This window comes from Clinocottus analis, unplaced genomic scaffold (assembly GCF_023055335.1).
Source record: "Clinocottus analis isolate CAN_PGR_092001 unplaced genomic scaffold, fCliAna1.0.p SCAF_30, whole genome shotgun sequence".
Taxonomy (NCBI): Eukaryota; Metazoa; Chordata; class Actinopteri; order Perciformes; family Cottidae; genus Clinocottus; species Clinocottus analis.
The window spans coordinates 876,112-896,990 of record NW_027176043.1 but is presented as its reverse complement, the minus strand read 5'-3'; the positions used below and the strand labels follow the sequence as shown (position 1 = coordinate 896,990).

Here is a 20,879-nt window from a genome sequence, read left to right as displayed (position 1 = left end):
AACTCCCCCACACACACGTACACACAGGAAAGTAGAAGCAGCAGGCACAGTTTAGCGGTAAACACACACACACACACACACACACACACACACACACACACACACACACACACACACACACACACACAGCCTACATAGTGTACAATGGCGTCCGCATAGCAGCCTTTGCTGGAATATCATCAGCAGTGAGTGTACGTGTATGCAGAGGGAGTGTAGCTTTGCATCCAGCCATTGTCACCTCCACAAAGCCTCCCAATCAGCCTCCCCCAGCCTTTATCCTCTCTCTATTCACTTTCACACACCTGACAACACCTCCCAGCTCAGGGACACAATTGGAAACAAACTGCACCTAGCGCTCCATCGCCTGATCTGATCTTTCAGTCACAGAAGCAACACGATATATGAAGGTCTCTTTTCAGCAGAGGGATTATTCACCAAAGAACCTATAGTTTATCAGAGATTACACTTCCCTCAGTCCACATCTCTTTGATCACACTGGAATTGAATGTTGAAGGAACCTTTGTTTTGCTAAGTTCTGAGAAATTAAATTCATTAATATTTCTCATGGAAACAATTATTTTTGTATCAGCAAATTTGGAAAAAGTCACCCTGTTTAGGTCATTGCAGTTCCTAATTCTCCTACATAGAAACCAAAGTGACACTATATATATATATATATATATATATATATATATATATATATATATATATATATATATATATATATATATATATATATATATATACATATAGAGAGAGAGAGAGAGAGAGAGAGAGAGAGAGAGAGAGAGAGAGAGAGAGAGAGAGAATTAACTTGCTATTATATACTTTGATTCATAATGCATTACTGAAAATCTAGCTATTAGAGCCAAGCAAAGTTTAAAAAAAAATACAATAACTCCACAACTCTGGAAAGATAAAATATAAATAATAGTGTTTGCCACTTCAAAAACTAGTAGGTTTGACATTTTTATAAGTCAGCGGAGAAGAAAGAGCTGGGTGGTTAGCATGAGCAGCGAGCGCTACGTGGCTGAACTAAAGCCACCTGCAGAACCGACAGGGCAAAGCCTTCGCTCTGATGACGATGATGAAGACATGAAGAGCAGGGCAGAGGTTACTCATGAGCTCCCACCACAAAGGATGGAAGAAAAAGAAAAGAAAGAAGACCCTTCCTCATTCATCACCCTCTCAAGTCTTTATCCACGACTGCCTGTGATTCATGTCCATCCTGCTGCTGGAGATGTCTTTGTGTTGGCCGGCGCCCCGGACGCTCCATGCTGCTCATAACTTCAAGCTTTAATTCTGTCAATGCGTTTGAATGATTCACACGCCACCGGGAAAACACACATTTTCTCTACTTTTCACAACAACTCGCTGCTTCGATGTAGATATTTTTCACTTTAAGGAAAAACAGACATGACACATACATGCAGAGCCCTCTGCCACAAGCACGGCAAGAAAACATGTCATGAATAAATGCCCAAACTCTGGAGGAACCACGAAGAACCCCGCTAACTGGGTTTAGCAGGAGGTTTGTTAAACCTGATCGTCCCTGCGGGGAATTTAAATGAGCTAGTCCTTGAGGGAAAGGCTTTAAATAAACGGAAAGCTTCTAAAATCAACCTTCGCTCACTTAGATGCCATTTTCATCAAAGGGAAGCTGATTTTCCAAAGCTATTACATTTTTTTTAAGCAGCAAAGTAAACGTCATGTCTCAGTAGCTGCTAAACCAAGTGGTTCTCAAAGTGGGGTCCAGGGACCTCAGAGGGTTACACATCAGAGGTGACTTTATTTAGGGGGGGTTGTAAAAAATGCTACTGCACCACATTACATCACGATGCTAACACACCCAAACATTAACAATGGCTAAAAGACAACACCTCAAAGAAGAAAACATATTCTTTTAGAAGCTAAATTAATTTATAAAAGCACAGTTTGAGAATGAAATTTGTTTGAAATGAAGAACTGAGAGTACAATAGATTCACAGATGGCTGGCAGCCAGCCTCTATGACTCTGTGTGTGTGTGTGTGCGTGTGTGTGTGTGTGTGTGTGTGTGTGTGTGCGTGCGTGCGTGCGTGCGTGCGTGCGTGCGTGCGTGCGTGCGTGCGTGCGTGCGTGCGTGCGTGCGTGTGTGCGTTTGTGCATGCCTGCGTGTGCATGTTTAGTGAATAGCCTCTCATTCTACTCTCCAAAATTAAAGGAGATTTTTTTTTAAAGTTATGGACACCCCCCTCCCACCCCACACAAAAAAAACACCAACACCACAATCCCATCTTCATCATCTGCGCACTGTCTTCATCCTCCTTCACACACACACACACACACATACACACACACACACACACACACACACACACTCGGAGCCTCCTCCACCAATCTCATTCCTGACGCCAGGACATCAATTTTCGCAAGTCGCCGAAAATTACCATGCATGAATGCAAAAAAGGCTGATCAGGAGTAATTAACACGGCTTCATATGCAAATTTTATTAATGCAGAACTACAAAGTCATTATGCAAATTAGGGTTTCATCGAGCCTCTTGACAAATACTCCTAGCTCCAGCCATCTCGCAGTCGGGATGGATGACAAGTCTGCTCGTTCAGTTTAGACTGGAGGGATGCCTGTGTGTTTAGTTTAGTTAGTGGATTAGCACTGGTTAGCGCTGGTGGCTAGCTGTGTTCATGTGTGTGCGGGCATACATAGTAGTCTGTGTGTGTAAACTGTGTGATTAGGGAAGTGGCTAATGGCTGCACGGCAGAGTAATGAACCTGAGATCCAGGGGATGGAGGGATGGAGGGGAGAGGAGGGAGAAGGGGGGCAAGATGACATGAATATGCATGATGCTCACTGGCTTTGATGATTAAAGACAATTTTAATATTTAAATGAGCGCATGCAAAGTGATTAACGTGGCAGAGAGAGGCGACGAGGCGAAAATCACAAAAAGGGTTTTTGAAAATGCTAAGAAGCACACGAGATGCCGACATGCCTTTGTATGCTCTCGTAATGTCTGTGTGTGTGTGTGCACCAGCTCTGCCGCTTCGCTCTAAGTGTCTGCTCCGCGTTCAGGATACTGCGTTCACAGAGGAAAGGTAGCAGACGTGGATGGAGAGGAGGAAGACGAAGAGGCAGTGTGACCAGGCAGCTGATGGTAGGGTTACATCTCAGTGAGTCTGGAGGTGGCGCATGGTGACAAAGAAGTTTGACTTTCAGTATACAATTCAGATCAAAATAGCCAGATCTCCAACCTCTTCAGCTATTAGTGTATTTTACACACTGGGGCCTTATGATTTACATTCCTTTGTACTGGGAAGTGGATTTACCCCAATATCTTTCCCAATGTGAGTCTATGGGGAAAAGTGCATGTTTAAACAGCACAGAGGAAAAACTATGTTTTGTTGGCAAAATTCCAGCAAAACAACTACTATTATAAATCTGTACAAAACACAAGTACAAAGCAAAACACAAGGTGATGGTGGTGTAATAAAAGTAATGATGGTCAGATACTTTTTTGGGATTATTAGATCAGAAAATGCTATTAATCCCCAGTGGGGAAACTCATTTGTCAGCAAAAAGACAGACACAGTCCACGTTTTAGTTTTAAAACTAATCAATTCAGTGTGCAAAGACCAGGCTGCCAGCGAAGTGGACGGCTGGACATTGTTTGAAGTTAGTATCGTATGTTTTAGGTAGTTTTCACACCCCGATAGTTAGAAGTTCGATGCCCAGTTCTTCAGACACATTGCAGTAGCTGAAATGTTTTGTTGTTTGATACAGAGACGGAGGGTGTGGCAGCTTTGGAGAAGGAACACAACCACGATGTAACAGAAAGGAATGTAACAAGTAATGGCACGGATAGTGCTGCGGAGCCATGAGAAAAGATTATGTCATTACAAGTAGTAAGTAATAAATTACATTTTTCAAGTGACTGTTCAAGACTTAAAGAGCGAGCATAATTTTCTCACTGCTCGATGTGTGTGTGTGTGTGGGGGGGGGAGAGCGGGGGGGGCGTGTGTGTGTGCGTGTGTGTGCGTCCACATCCTTTCAGGCCTATTAAAAATGCATCATACTGTGTGTGAACATAGACACACACAAACACACAAACTGAAACTAGCCAAAAGCACACAGGATACAGAGGGCGAGCGAGGTAGAGGGAGACAGGGAGAGAGAGCGAGCAGCGATACAAACCAAAGTAATTACCACTTCAAAAAGGCCGGCGCTCCATCCGAGAGGCCTCCCAGCTTTATTGAAACAACGCAAAAAAACATGAGCAGCGGGCACCGTAATGCCTCTAAAGTACAGGCTGTTATATCAGACGCACACACACGCACACACACACACACACACACACACACACACACACACACACACACACACACACACAGACACTGTGCCGGAGCTCTTTGTTAAGTCTTTGTACAGTTTCATTTGGAAGATAAATAAGCATATGGTAAATATTTTAGGGACACGCCACTGTGCTCAGTCATTATTTATTGAAGATGTGTGTGTGTCCAAAGAGCATAATGTTTACAGAAGACTCAAACATGCCCTCTTGCTTTTTTCATTAAGTGTGTTTTTTCTTGTGTCTTACTCTTCCTGTTTGAAATTATGCAAATTAATTATTCTCTTTTTCCATCCGATAATCAACTTTGTGTGTGTGTGTGTGTGTGTGTGAGTGTGTCCATGCTTGTGTGTGTGTGTGTGTGTGTGTGTGTGTGTGTGTGTGTGTGTGTGTGTGTGTGTGTGTGTGAGTGTGTGCGTGTGTGTGTGTGTGTGAGTCTCCATGTCTTGAAAAAATAAAAAAATAAATTCAGCTTGGAAAAAACAACAGCAAAAGCGGATGTAAACGCAAAGGTAGCACTAGACAGTTGGCACACACACACACACACACACACACATACACACACACACACACACACACACACACACACACACACACATACAGCCTGTCACATGGCTCAGTCAGATTAAAAGGGTGTCATCATATTTGAGCTTGTCAAAACTATACGCCCATGTGCATGTGTGTGTGAGTGTGTGTGTGTGTGTGTGTGTGTGTGTGTGTGTGTGTGTGTGTGTGTGTTCCTATCCACTCCAACTAGACTTGGTTAAACGTCTGAATTAAAGCCAGTTGACAGGCTGTGCGGCTGCTCCGCACTGTGTCAGGTGCTGTTAAACACTCTCTGCTGATATGTGTACACTACGTGGATGTATGTGTGTGCCTTAAAGTCAAAATGATGTGATTCCTTCTTTTTTCTCTTATTTCAAACTGTCAAGGTTCCACCTCTGTGGAGTTTTATCTAACCTGACTGACAGTCACCTGGGAGTCTGGAGGGGTGTGACCAGAAGGCCGCCCCCTCATGGACCTGGACCAGACTATGTGGTCGCACTGGGTGATAAATTCTGTCATATTCACGTAATGAGCTGTAACTCTGTTACGTTGTTCATTCTGGTCACATGACATCTATTGTTTCTGTCCATCCGGGGACAGGGATCCTCCTCTGTTGCTCTCCTGAAGGATTCTTCCCTTTTTTCCCTGTTAAAGGGTTTTTTCTATCTTTATTTGGGGAGTTTTTCCTGATCCGATGTGAGGTCCTGGGACAGGGATGTTATGTGTACAGACTGTACACATGACATCCTTTGTAATTTTGGGCTATACAAAATAAATTGAATTGAATTGGTGGGAAAGTTTATGAAGCTCCGGCAGCGTGAGTAAAAGAGTGTTCTAAGGACACAAGTAGGTCTTTAACTTATCATTCAGCAACTTCCGTTGTGTTCAGGTATTCTCCATCTTATCATTCTGATCCCTCCTGTGGGGATATGCAGACACACAGTGGCCTGCTGTAAACCTCGATGGCTATCATTTACATCCAGAAAACAGAAGTGGAGAGTAAGCTTGGGTCATAAAAAGAAGAAAAAAAAACTTAAAATACCTACTTTTTGTAAAATATAAGATGCTAAACTCTGACATCCTTTTGGTAAATGATACCGTTTGATGTCTCTGACGGTTTAGTTACACCTATCGGGGACAAACATCACTCACAGTGTTTTTTTACCCAATATTTAAACATGTGTGCATCATTTAACAGTGATTAGTTCCCATAATCAAAATGGATCCTTCCTTAAATCGCCCTGTGTGTGAATATGTGACTCTCACTTCAAGAAGAATAAGAGGAAGTGAGAAAGCTTGAGAACAGACGAGCAGACTGAGCTCCTGGAGCGTCGTCACCAGTTGTGTTCTGAGCTGACACTGTGACTGCTGAACCCTTTCCCCCTCTCTCTCTCTCTCTCCTTCTCTCTCTCTTTCTCTGTTCCTCCCCCCAGCCCCCGTCCTGCAATGAAAGGTGTTAAATTCTATTGGAAGAAAAGCTCGATCGGATTTACAAAGAGAAAATTCCCCCTGCAATATTTCAATCCCTCGTTGATTATGAGCAGGGCTGAGCGTGTTCTCACCAAATTAAACTCCAGCTCCATTAATAAACCCGTCTGTCCTCACCTTGTGTTAATAAGGTGCTAGTTGGCTATATTTCATGTGGAAATTGTGAAATACCGAGGGTAATTTTGAAACATAAAATGTTATTGCGGCAATATAGTTTACAGTTGCTGCAGTGCACGTCCAATTGAGCCGCTAATATGTTTAGGCTTTTAATGTGAAAATTATTGCGCTTTCTGTTAAGAGGAATTATTGTTCAATTACAGTTTCAAGCGTTCTATTGCTGCACAGGAGTTGATTTCATAGGAGGACGACAGTTAGATGTATGGCAAACATTCAAACACAGGGGGAAAATATCCTTATGCACATAAATTTGAATAATGCCGACCTAATAACACGACCAACGCCAATCAATTAATGTGCGTGCTTGAGTGCAGCTCTGCAGACACTCTGGATTGTATTAGAGCTATTTGCAAACTCCTACAGCTCAGATTGTTAAGCATTAGCTGCGAGGCCAGAGCGCCGTGAGAACCTAAGTGGCGTGCTTTCAGAGGTGAGGTGGAGAGCTGCACACAGCGCTCCGCGGAGTCACAGCATGGTGAAATATTGATGAAGTTCAGCGCCAAACAGTGTTTTACAAACGCGACCAGACCGCAGACTGACCAGAGGCGAGAGACGGGGACGGTCAGGAGCGCTCTTCACACGGCCTCTTCTCAAACGACAAACCAGGAGCGGTGCAGACCGAAGAATGGTGATAAAACACGACCAGCAGACAAAATATATATATATATATATATATATATATATATATATATATATATATATATAAAAATGAAAAATAGATCATCGTTTTACTTGTTTTTGTTATTCGTACTCAGCTAAATTCCCACATTCACAAAAATACTTAGGACCAATCAATGCCATTATTTCTAATCACATAATTGCAGATGAAAGTTTTTCTTTTTACTTTGTTCATAGAAAGAACACACCTGGTGCTGGTCTTGGTTTCATGTTCAGATGGTTGACTTGACTTGACTTTATTTATTTGATGTGGACATCACTATGGCATTACAATTCCTAGCACATATTTATGCACAAAAGAAAACCAGATGCACAGTGTTGAGTGTATCGAGCGAATGCTAATTTAGAACACCTGTCCATAGGAGGCTTCTTTTTTTTTTGAATAATAGAAAAATTACATTTCCATCAAACACGTACAACATGGACATAAGTAGTGTAGGTTTGTTTTACAAAGCTGGATACAAATAACTTAATTTGCAAGTAGGTTTCTGACCTTGAAGTGACAAGTACGAGCAGCCAAAAAGCTACATTATTACATCCAAACAGCCACAAGTCAAACTACAGTAACGTATTTTTCATTATTAAGTTGCTATGTGGCCGTTGACTCTTGAGTCGTTTTAGCTCCTGCTGGTCGTTGAGAGGCCGCTGGCGAGCTCTGGGCTGCAGGTTGGGCTTCTACAGGCAGTGACCTCTAAGAAGACAGTGACCTCTGAGAAGACAGTGACCTCTGAGAAGACGTGACCTCTGAGAAGACAGTGACCTCTGAGAAGACGTGACCTCTGAGAAGACAGTGACCTTTGAGAAGACGTGACCTCTGAGAAGACGTGACCTCTGAGAAGACAGTGACCTCTGAGAAGGCAGGACAGCTAAAGGAGTTCTCGTCAGAGACTGACATATTCTGCTCTTCCCCTTTGGCTTTCTTTCAGCGTCTTGGTTTGAGAGATAACTGCTCTTCCCCCCGCAGCTGCTCTCCTGCTAAACTGCTTCTTTACCCCTCTGAATGGGGGAGGAACCCGCCTCTTTTTAATCCCTCTTTCTGTGTGTTTTTTTCTCCCTCCTTTGCTTATTTGAATTTTAATGAGCTTTTCACCTTTTTAAGCAGATGGATTAGGCTGGATTCCTCCATGAAAGTCGGGGTGAGTCTCTCTGTCACGTTTTTCACAAATTGTTTCAACTAGCCGAGTCCTTGAGTGGGTTTAGGGCTTTGAGTGGGTAACGTGCTGTCTCTCCCTTCCTTCTCTCACTCTCTCACTCTGTTGTCCTTTCCCTTTAATGAAATGAACAACTCTCTCTCTCTCTCTCTCTCTCTCTCTCTCTCTCTCTCTCTCTCTCTCTCTCTCTCTCTCTCTCTCTCTCTCTCTCTCTCTCTTGCTAGAGATGATGGGGTAAGTCTCAACCGGATGCCTCACAAAAGCTGAAAAGGTAATTTGTGTGTGTGTATGTGCGGTTACATTTGGTTCAAAAAAGAAAATAAACAGGTCATTTGTATTAGTGGTGATGAAAAAGCAGGACTATTATTTAAAGGGCGGGTTTTTGTTGTGCCTACCTGCCGTTGTGTTTTCCTGCTTTGGGCAAATTCCTTTGATGGGCGTCCTCTCTCGCCTCCCACCTCTTCCCACATCCTCCTCCTCTTCCTCTGGTGTCACCTGGATGCCAATCTCCACCGGCTGCACCACCTTCCTCAGCTGCCCCCGCTGCGCGGGGTGATGAAGGCTCTGAAGAGTGGGACTCCCTCCTCCTCCTCTCCGGTCGCTCATCTTGTCGTAGCAGCCATTGGCCAGCAGCGGCGTTTGGCACTGCTTCTTCTTGTGCTCGATGAAGAGGAGGATGTCCCCCAGCGGGTAGGTCATCTGGCATTGGCCGCAGGTCAGCAGGTCATGGTCGACGTGTAGGCCGGGCGGCAGGGCGTGGGCCAGACTAGGGTCCAACGGGTGGGGCGGCAGGCCGAGCGGGTGAGAGGGCAGGCGGAGCGGGTGAAGGGAAAGAGAGTCGGAGAGCAGGCCGCCATCTGGGAGCTCAACCTCTGCTGTCCAGCAAGAGAAACAGAAGACACGTATCAGATTACTGCTGTTTGATTCTCACTCGGTTCAGAGGGATGTTTGGAAAGAAGAAGAAGAAAAAGAAGCAGGTTTGAATTCCTTTGACTGACTAAATGTTTGAGTGGGACATAACACTGATGACACAAGGTACTGAGTACTGTAAGACAAGGAGAAGCAGGACCCACTAATGTGTGTGTGTGTGTGTGTGTGTGTGTGTGTGTGTGTGTGTGTGTGTGTGTGTGTGTGTGTGCCTATATGTCTATGTGTGCCTATACAATAATAATAATAATAATAATCTGTGTATGTGTGTGTGTATCTGTATGTGTGTGTGTGTGTGTGTGTGTGTGTGTGTTAGTGTGTGTATGTGTGTGCATATGTGTGTGTGTCTGTGTCTGTGTGTATATCTGTATTTGTGTCTTTGTATGTGTGTGTATGTGTGTTTATATCTGTATGTGAATGTGTGTGTATATTTGTGTATATATGTGTGTATTTATGTGTGTGCGTGTGTGTGTGTGTGTGTGTGTGTGTGTGTGTGTGTGTGTGTGTGTGTGTGTGTGTGAGTGTGAGTGTCCTGTGTAACAGTAATGATGATTAAATTGCTTATCTGGTTGTCGAGAGACTTCCAACCATTTTCAATACTTAGGAACTTTTATTTGAATTGAAAGGCTGTGTATTAAAAAAATAATTCAAGAGTAAGGGAAGAGAAATTATTCTTTATCCGTGTGTCAGTGGTTCTTTACCATTTCATCTTATACTACTAGGAACCCCTCATTATCAGTCTAGTCATCTTCTGACCCAAAGTTTGAATATTGTTGAGTTGAGTGTGTCAGTATATGCTGGTTTATATCGACCCCATGCTATGTGCATTTAAAGTGTACATAGGTCATTACTGTTGAAACACTGAGACACTGATACAAATTCATAATAAAAAATAAATCGTAACTTCTGCCAATATAGGAGAAAATGACGACAACAGCATTTGGCAAGTAGCCAATCAAATTGCAGCACAGCTACAGACAATCAGCCCCACTTAGCGTCAAATGTGTCCGATCCGGTTTCCCTGCCAAAGGCTTTCGGGTCCGTATTGTTTGCATACACTCAGGGCACTTGACATTGGGAGTGTGGGCTATCCCCACAAAGCCGCCTCTCAAGCGCAGCACAATTAAAACACCAGTTTAAAATTGGTATATCCAGCCACTGATCTTAAATTGTCGAATAAAGATAAATAACAGCAGAAGAGAGATTTTTTAGTCATGTGTTAATATTGATTTCTAGGTTACTTGTTACCACTAAAACTATATTTGTTTCTGCTACCATTTGACAAATGTATCAAGCATGTCATTGACCTATGACCTTTTGGGTTGTGACCACTTTAAGAGAAGCACACAGAGTAGCAGACTGGAGATTCAATCAAAAAGTGAATTTACCATTTAAAAACAATATGATAGGATGGTAGAATAAATACACAAAAATGTATAAGAACATAATAATACAAAATCATCTTCTGACCCCTCAGATGTATTATGGCACCTGAAGGAGGTTTCCAAACATTAAATATAATAAAGTCCAGGTTACAAAATATGATGTTAAAGTTATAATAATATAGGACATAAGCGCATATTTTACCACAAGAAGTACCACAATTAAAATTACAGACTATAATGATAGTTTGTAATTATTATGACTATATATAGTAAACCAAGCTACTGTACACCTATATATACATATATATATATATATATATATATATATATATATATATATATATATATATATATATATATATATATATATATACATACACACACGTATATATATATATATATATATATATATATATATATATATATATATGAAAAATGTGTGTGCATGCAAGTGTGTGTGTGTGAGAGAGAGAGAGAGAGAGAGAGAGAGAGAGAGAGAGAGAGAGAGAGAGAGAGAGAGAGAGAGAGAGAGAGATTATGTATTAACATGCCACAACCTGAGAGACAGGTCAAATATAATTGTAATATTGTACATATGTCATTATAATATAGCAATCATATTGTTATGTTAATGTTTCATAAAAAATGCATTGTAATATTATTATATAGATTTTATAATATTATTATATAAATTATGTTTAGATGAAACCGTCAGGCCAATCGAGTCACGTTGATTGATTGATTTATTGGCTCTGAAAGATCAGGATGCTCTTCCCTTGGTTAAAGCTTTCGATGCCAAATGTATCATATAATATGTTAGTTGTTTTTGTTTTCATGTTTCGACGGCTACAGGAAGCATGTGTGTGTGTGTGTGTGTGTGTGTGTGTGTGTGTGTGTGTGTGTGTGTGTGTGTGTGTGTGTGTGTGTGTGTGTGTGTGAGCAGGTGTACAGGACTGAGATCTGTCAGCCCGCTTCCACACACACCGACTGCATGTGTGTGTGAAATGGGGCCCATCGTGTTTGCACGTGTACATCATAGTGTACATTGTGTGTGCGTGTGTGTGTGTGTGTGTGTGTGTGTGTGTGCGCGCACGTGCGTGCGTGCGTGCGTGCGTGCGTACGTGCGTGCGTGTGTGTGTGTGTGTGTGTGTGTGTGTGTGTGTGTGTGTGTGTGTGGCCTGCAGGCTGCAGCCATCTGTCCGCTATTGAAATGAACAGCCATATACATGAGCGTGTATCCTCTAATAAACATATAAACATAGAGAGAATGAAAGCAGTGATCTGACCTGGAACAAACGTCCAGTCACACTCCTGCTGACGGGACTTCATCACACAGATTCATGAGTCCCATCAAATTATTGATACAAAAAAGACAGCCCAACCTCAAATATACAGCTGTTTCCTGTGTGTGACGACACACTGATCAACTGAGTCTGATTATTTTTTAACCACAGAAAAATCATTATATTTACGCTTAAATGCAGATATGTGTGTATGAATGCTCATAAATAAACTGTAAATACCTACATGTCCACAGCCAGAGCTTGATTCAGGGGGCATTCAAAGACAAAACGCTAAATGGGTATTTGGTTGTGGTTTCTTCGCCCATAATTACTGCACGCCGATGTGTGTTGTGTGTCTGTCGATGCCAGTGTGTGTGTGTGTGTGTGTGTGTGTGTGTGTGTGTTTTTGCAAATGACAGATGCAAAGGAAAAGGCGCCACTTCGCCTGATTTACCTAACAGGGCTCGGCTGAGTCAGGCAGGAGCGCTAATAGGATTTCAGTTAACCGAGGCTGAAGAAGAACAAAAAAAAATCAAAGGAAATGGAACGTCTAAAAATGAACCGCTCAAAAATAACACACGCCATCTACAGTATCTGCAGTGACGGCGGAGCAACAGGTATTTAAGGAGCTAAACTCACGACACGCCGCTTGGCTCGTCGAGGCCGGAGCGCCGCTCTGAGTTCCTGTCGCCAAGGAGAAGTTTTCTCTGAGCAAGCTCGCGTCTCCAGGGTTTTGCTTTCTCTCTTCAGCGCCTATCACTGTGAATGTGCTGTTAATCCATCTCCACTCTTCACGCTCTCCACACAAGTCTCACAATATTCACAGACACAAATGAGATAGCATATTAGCTGCAAGCTGCTTCGCAAATATTTGTTTTTCCCCTCTCTGCAACAGATTTTGATGTTTTCATGGTCCTTTTTATATTCACATCAAATATTTTCCCCATTTTGACTGATGAAAGTGCCCTGTGATGGACTGGCGACTTGTCCAGGGTGTACCCTGCCTTCGCCCCTTGACAGCTGGGATCGGCTCCAGCGCCCCGCGACCCTAATAAGCGGTTAAGATAATGGATGGATGGATGACTGATGAAAGCCTGCAAATTCCCCCCAGAACTAGAAAACAGTCTTTGAGAGACTTGATGGAAACTATAACAACTTGACTTTACTGGTAGGTTTTTTTGTTTTTGTTTTACTGCTTCCTCAACCACACACAGATACACATGCAAGGGCTGGAATCAAGATGAAATGCTTGTGGCTGAGACTGCATGGTACTCACAAACACACACACACACACTTACACACACACTCTCACGCACTCTCTCACACACTCTATCACACAGATCAGAATTGTCGGCACTCTCGGTATAGACACACTTCACTGATTAGTCGCCCACAAAGCCGTAGCCACACCTCCACATTTCTCCAAAGCCGAATATGGTTTTCACACACACATGCACGCACACACACACACGCGCGCACACGCACACACACATGCACGCACACACACGCCCATGCACACACACACACACACACACACAAACACACACACACACACACACACACACACATATACACAAACACACACACATTGCATTGACAGCTGCTTACAATAGCTCATTTTACTAAACACCTTTGATCTGGAGGTTAAAATTACTTTTTGTTATACATAACTTATTAAAAATTCCTATCGGCTTCTGAAATGTTCCAAATGCTTTAAACAGAAGCAGATCCCAAAGATGCTCAATGGTCGCAGTAACACTGTACACACTACTGCGAAGGCCGGATGCATCCTGCATGATGTGTTATGAGGAGTTAAGCTGGACTTTTCTAGCATTTCTAATATTATATCACGATAATATGTCGGGTTAGTGAGACAAAGTCGTTTTACTGAGTCGTGTTTTTTAGCATTATTGATGTGTTCAGTATACAAAGTCATTCATTTATCTTCTCTTTTTTTTGTAATTTCCCTTTTGTAAACATGCTGTGGAACAGCACAACTTTGAGTAAAAGGTGTAACCTTCTCGTGTATAACACGTTGTCTCAGGGCACGGTGGGGAGCCTCACTTTGAGTCATGTTGCACGTCGTCTCCTCGCTTTCATCTTATTTACTGTCACCTGACCAAGGAAGGTCACGACTACCATTATATTTTATATGTATATATATATATATATATATATATATATATATGTATATATATATATATATATATATATATATATAGCTTTCATCCTACTGGAATATAACATGTTAAGTGCTCTAGTAATTAAACAAATGCCTTCATAAGCAAGCAGAAATAGCAGTAATGTTTGAGAATAATTGTTCCACCGTTATGACTCGCAGCCTATTTTCAGATTTGACCTGATTTCAGAGGAAAACCTGTTTACCGCTGCGGTCCGTCAGGATTACCGTGTCGAGCTACCAGACGTGGGCGTGATCAGAGGAAAATGTGCAGATCGTCCTCAACGCTTGTTTCAGTTTGATTGTGGTACTAGTTGGACTAACATTTGACGATACAGATGCACACTAGAGAAGGGAGGAGATTGGGAGTATAAGCACAGGGCCACCCGCCGGGGAGGTGCCGAGGTCGCCGATAAGCGCTCCTCAGAATCCTCTGTTGGGCCTCATCCCCAAAAAAGAAACACAGATGTATTTTTATAGTATCAAATATTTTACGATTTGTCTCCGTAATAATCCATTTATAAATGAAGAACAGTACGTGATAATTTGATTTTTCTCAAGATCATTTGCCGAGTTAATATGCTCTTATTGCTGTTCAGCACAGACAAGCTTTTAAAGCGGTTTACAAAATGTAATTTAAGTAAAAGAAAAAAATAAAGAGTTGATATCCTCAAACAAAACAGACAACAAAAACTCTGAACTGAAATAAAGCTCAATGCACAGACGAAAACAGAAAAAGTCATTTTGTCCAATCATTTACAAAAGCTAGAATACATCATACACAACACTCGCTCTCATGCTGAACACAGACAGTCAGCCGCTGTCTGATGTTACAGGACACGGTGAGTGCAGAGACAGTAAAGCACAGAGTGTGCAGGTGTTGACAGTTAAGAAGTGAATGTGGTCTTTCAGCGCTGATGTCATCTGATTAACACACACACACACACACACACACACGCTTGCACTCAGCTACTCGTCTCATTGGCAGAGCCGGCGCTGCTCTGACAGCCTGAGAGCTCCCCCTAGCAGGGAGAGAGAGAGAGGCAGAGATGTGGCCCGAGGAGAGGTGGAGAGACATGGGACACAGAGAGAGAGAGAGAGAGAGAGAGAGAGAGAGAGAGAGAGAGAGAGAGAGAGAGAGAGAGAGAGAGAGAGAGAGAGAGAGAGAGAGAGAGAGAGAGAGTGTGTGTGAGTTGGGGGGTAGATGTGCGGTGTTGAAGGTGAGCGTCGACAGACAGACAGCTCACCAAGCCTCAGCTGAGCAAACCAACACTCTGGAATGCAGGCTATGGTGTGTGTGTGTGTGTGTGTGTGTGTGTGTGTGTGTGTGTGTGTGTGTGCGTGTAGTATCAGTAGTGGGAGAGGGTGTACAGCTTGCTGATGAACAAAATGAGTTAAGGCATGCTCTGTGGGAACTGGAAACCCTCGTCCTGTGCACACTTACAAACACACACGTGCTGAGAGGACTCACACTTTGTATGTTGCACGTATGAACATTTATGGGGAAAAAAAATGATTTGTTGTGTTCTTCTCAAAACCAGAAATAACAACAGCTGGCATCTAGAGGACCATGTTATCCAAAATAGCATAAACACATATTTTTTTCACCTACAGTGATGAATACAATTATATTTTTGGTGTCCATGGCATTAAAAATAAATTAAAATAGAACATTTCCATAACAATGTGTTTTTTTCTGGTTGTTCTGTATAATACAAACATCTATCAATTGTTTTTATAGGGACTATTCCTTTAGATCCAATGAAATTGTTCATCTCGGTGAACCCTCTAAAGCCTCTACAATACAAGACGACAGTTATTTGAAATAATGAATGACATGACTATTAGGCATGTCATTATGTATTTATTACAATCAGCTGCAACACTTAATTCATTCATTTGTGAAGAAGTTGGGAGTTATGTTCTCTCTCTCTCTCTCTCTCTCTCTCTCTCTCTCTCTCTCTCTCTCTCTCTCTCTCTCTCTCTCTCTCTCAGTGACAAAGACTTAGCCCCAGCAGGGTGCACGGCTATTTGACAAGCCAAAGGGAAACATGCATCTCAAGTGGGCGATTGCAATTACACGCAGCTCTCTCTCTCCTAGTGTGTGTGTGTGTGTGTCTGTGTGTGTGTGTGTGTGTGTGCGCGCGCGCACGTGTGTGTTTGCAGCTACAGTGGGAGCTCTCGTCCTGTTTGCGTCTCTTCACACTAAATCCGCCTCTCGGAGGTTATTTGCAGTGAATGAGGAGCAGACGCACGTCTGCACCTTCGGGTGTAAACTGTCTCGATGAGGCGATGCCAAAACCTACACCCGAATATGTAGATCTCCACCGATTCACCGCCTTTTTTATCTGTTCACACCACGAAGATGAACATAAAGGGAAGAAGATGAATTTGAGAATCATTTTAAGCTTTTAAAGCTTTGCAATATGGGCTTCAATGTCCCTGATTTTTCAGAGTTAATGAATATTGCACGACAACTGAGGCCTCGTCAAAATGCATTTAAGAAATCTGTCTGAACATTACAAACAATTCTTAGGACAAACGAGGTGGATAAACTCTTTATCTTCGTCCTCCCTTCCTTCTTCTTGGAGTTTATTTAATAATGCACAATATAATATTTTGGACTGTTATGCATCATGTTGTGAAATTCAAATAAAAAGTGCTCAGATTAAAACACAGGTCAGTGGGATTTTATGACCTGACAGCTTGACAAGAATTATGAGCATTTTTGCTCTGAGATTTGCGTGTGTGTGTGTGTGTGTGTGGAGGGGGGGGGGGGGGGGTTATCCATGCAACTACATACACATATATAAGTGTGTGTGTGCGTGTGTGCGAGTGTGTGTGTGTGTGTGTGTGTGTGTGTGTGTGTGTGTGTGTGTGTGTGTGTGTGTTTGTGTGCGAGTGTGTGTGTGTGTGTGTACTCAAGCATACTAAATTGGCGAGCATCTCTTACACATAAATTATGGAATGTATAGAACCGTGCTGCTGCCTGAATGGTGATAAATCAGACAGACAGGTCAAACCTGCTCTGTGGACACAACCACTGAATTTTACACTTCACACACTCATGAGCACACACACACACACACACACACACACACACACACACACACACAGTGATCTTAAACCAGCTTGGTTACAATACAAACAGGAAGCTCATTTAGCCTCTATCTTTGCGCCCTGGTCTCTCCACATCTCGAGGCCTGTTACCTGTCTGTCCCATCGTCTGAATCAGTCGTATAATGCCGCTGCCACAACGTGACCCACTTCTACTGGAAACCAGTGCACGGCCGGCCTCACACACACACACACACACACACACACACACACACACACGCACACACTGTAGCTGTTAAGCGATCACATCTGCAGTCGTCAGGAGATGAAGTGACGTGTATCCACATGCATTTTCTTTAGGTTGTGCCTCATGTGCACGACCCCTGAAGAGTGAGGCACACAGCAGGCCCAAGACAATCTCTCCTGGAATTACGCTGTTACCTTGTAACATGTAACAATGTTACATGTTACCTTGTTACATGTAACATTGTTACCTTGTAGCATGTAACATTGTTACCTTGTTACAGTGTAATATTGGTATATTGTTACAGTGTAACATTGCAGGCACTGGGCCATTAAAGTGCACTAGTGACAGAGATCTGATCCGACAGGCTTCAAGACAAGTCTTTCCAAATAACCTGCAGTCGGACTAGAGAGAGGAGCAATGTTCACCAAAGTGACCGAGCAGCATTTAAAAACCATTCCTCCTGCGTGGCTCCGCTGCACTTGTTGTAAATCAAGAGCAGTTTCTTTGCTGCTTTCGAGCTGAACTCCTTGCAGCAGCCGCTGTCCTGTCGGCCGCTGCAGCACATCTGCAGCTGAAAAACTGATCTGAGGCCAGGAGAAAATGTCCCTGCTGTGAGAAGTTTAGCGGCAACAAAAAAATGTCCGCGCCAAAAGATGAAGCGTTTGCGTAAAAATAAGGAGAAAGAGCGGTGCGTTTGCTCTTTTCATCTTTTGTGTAATTTAGGTTTGTGACATTAAAACAAAGGTGAGTTTATATCTTTCTTAAATGTCTAATTTATTTCCTCGCGACCCTTCCGTTCCAACAATAAGCGCCTTTAATAATACTGCACATTATTATAGTATCTGCTTCGTGTCAGCGTGCCGTCACTAACTCACTCTGCATAACTCTGCTTGTGGGCAAACCCTGGAATGTTTCTGTCAAGGCGTGCAGGGTATTAAATAATAAACCAGCATTAATATTACAAAGTAGAAGCTTTGCAGCCCCGCAGCAGAACAACATCGGACGGGACAAAACTGGCACGAGGCAGTAACGTGTCCATCAGCGCGCTGACCCGCAGAGAGACGCGCCTCTCCGGGTCCAGCCCGCCGCCGAGGCGCGCGAGAGGAGACCTGCTGCAATTATGGGATTCATCGCTTCACAATAATTAAGTGTAGTAGTTGGCTCTCTTGTTCAAATATATTACCGGCCGTGGTCTTGAGACAAAATACGAACATAATTTGTTAGAATTAAATTAAATCATAACTGACTTATTTGTGTGTGTGTGTGTGTGTGTGTGTGTGTGTGTGTGTGTGTGTGTGTGTGTGTGTGTGTGTGTGTGGCTGTGTGTGTGCGTGCGTGCGCGCGTGTGCGTGTGTGTGTTCGTGTAGAAAAGAACGATCTAAACATAGCTGGTGTTTGCTCTTTGTGAAGAAACGATGTCCGCTGATGAAAGTGCGTAAAAAAAAGTATTTTATTTCTGATTGAAATTGTAGGAGAGGGAATAATATTTTTCTTTCCAGTTGAAATTGAAGAGGAATATTCCCATTGATGACAACGCTGGTTATGATTAAATTCAAAGTAAAAGCGGAATAATGAAGAAGTCCTCTCTCTCTCTTTCTCTCTCTCTTTACTTTCAGAAGACTTCTCTTTTCTGCCGATGTGTAAATGTGCTCTAATAATAGCGGGCTATTTATAGAGCCTAATAATCAGTTAAGTCTATAATGGCCTCTATCGAATTGTGCCAGTAAACCAGGAGAGGAGAGAATGGCCTCCAGGACGGACTTCGACAAACTTTCTGCTCCGGAGTCAGGAAATGTTATTTTTTCACGCAGCGACCATCAAGTAAAAAGCAGCTCAACTTGTCGGAGCCAGCGGAGAGCAGAAAGGACGCGCGGGCTGAGGATGTGCGTGTGCATGTGTGCGGGATACTTACGGGTGGTTTCTCTCTGGGACAGGTGCTGCGGGTTCCCCTGCTTGCGTCGGGACATCGCCCTGGCATTTACACTGGCATCGCCCGGAGAGCGGCGCTGGAAGGGTCGGCTCTCCTCCTGCTGCTGCTCGTGTATACCGGCCGCGAACTGGCCCCAAAAACCGTCCGTTGGCTGGCCACTCCAAACTGACCACTCTGCACTGGCCCCAAATGTGGCCCTTTGAACTGACCCCTGCGCGGCGGGGCTCCCTGCGGCGAGCAGCAGCGGCTCCGGCGCTGCGCGGTGGCCGGCCGTGGCGCGGCGCGTGGCGGCCGGTGCGGCGGGCGGGCGGGCGGGGGTTCAGTGCCAAAGTGCTGGAGCGGGAGGGTAGTCCGGTTCTACCTCCACAGCCTGTACAACAATCTGTCAGGAAAGAGCAGGAAAAGGGAGCGGAGTTTGTTGAGTAAAGTGCGGCGCGGCACGGCGCGGCGGCGCGGGAGCTCCTGATGGACAGTCACTGCGTGTCCACTCTCCGGCCACCTGGACACAGCGCGTCCCTGTCCGGAGAAAGCAGGTGAAATGACGCCAATTAACGCCTGAAAGTGAGTCAAATAGGAATCCAATGTCCTCCTCGGTACTTCTCTGGGAGTCGCCAAGTGGTGGCACTTCTTCTGCGGCAGTGCCAGCGCAGCCAGGCGGGCGGGCGGACGGGCGGGTTGCACTTTCACTGTGGAGTCAAAGCCCGGCGCTGGTGTTGAGGACAGACTGCCACCCTCTCTTGTCTTTGTGCTCGCGCAGAGTCCCGCATCCCCGGGCAGTGTGCGGCTGTGTGCGGGTCTGTGCGGCTGTGTGCGGCTCTGTGCGGCTCTCTGGCTTCTACAATGGGAGAAAACTCAAGTTCAAGTGCGGACGTGACGTTCAGTCTTCGGTGAGAAGGGAGAGTGGAGACTGAAGAGCACTGGGGGCGACTAGTGGTGGCTTTCACACACACACACACACACACACACACACACACACACACACACACACACACACACGCACACGCACACACACACACGCGCGTGCTCTCACACCCTCGCACAGGCTCGGGTAGTGGCGCGCAGGCAGCGGCGGTCAGAGCTCCAGTCCTCCCACCGCGTCCCACCACTATTAGAAATGGGATTTATTCCTGTTACTTTTGTGACTTGAGGGGCTTCCGTATCTCGTCCACAGGACGCTGGACCCTTTGCACGAGCCTGTATTCATATTTTTAAAACGCATGCAGGCTTTTAGTGCGCAATTATGCGCCGATCGCTCCACTGTCCCCTTTTGCTGGATAGCGCGCACACAATTATCTGATTATTAAATATTGTTTAAACTCTACATTTTATTAACATTTGACTCTTTGGACCCACTTTGTTCCACGTGGGCGCACAATAGAGGCCTGTAATACAATTTATTATAATTAATTTACTCTTTTGGTTATTTTTTATACATTTTATTGACCAACTGATCAGATTCAAATATTTTTTTTACAAGTTTACTACAATAG

The 20,879-nt window shown here is 43.8% G+C and overlaps 1 protein-coding gene across 2 annotated transcripts in view; it reads right to left on the bottom strand.

Annotated features, from left to right (window-relative positions):
- bcl11ba (BCL11 transcription factor B a) overlaps window positions 1-20,280 on the bottom strand; it is a 41,081-nt gene extending 20,801 nt beyond the window's left edge. The window contains exons 1-2 of one of the 2 annotated variants that reach the window (XM_068595474.1): window positions 19,372-20,280; window positions 8,777-9,256 (exon numbers count right to left, since the gene is read on the bottom strand). In XM_068595474.1, the coding sequence (XP_068451575.1) occupies window positions 8,777-9,256; window positions 19,372-19,426 (535 nt within the window). In that variant the 5' untranslated portion in view covers window positions 19,427-20,280. The remainder of the gene's footprint in view (window positions 1-8,776; window positions 9,257-19,371) is intronic. The other variant, XM_068595475.1, reaches the window with a different exon arrangement.
- Window positions 20,281-20,879: the final 599 nt, after the last annotated feature.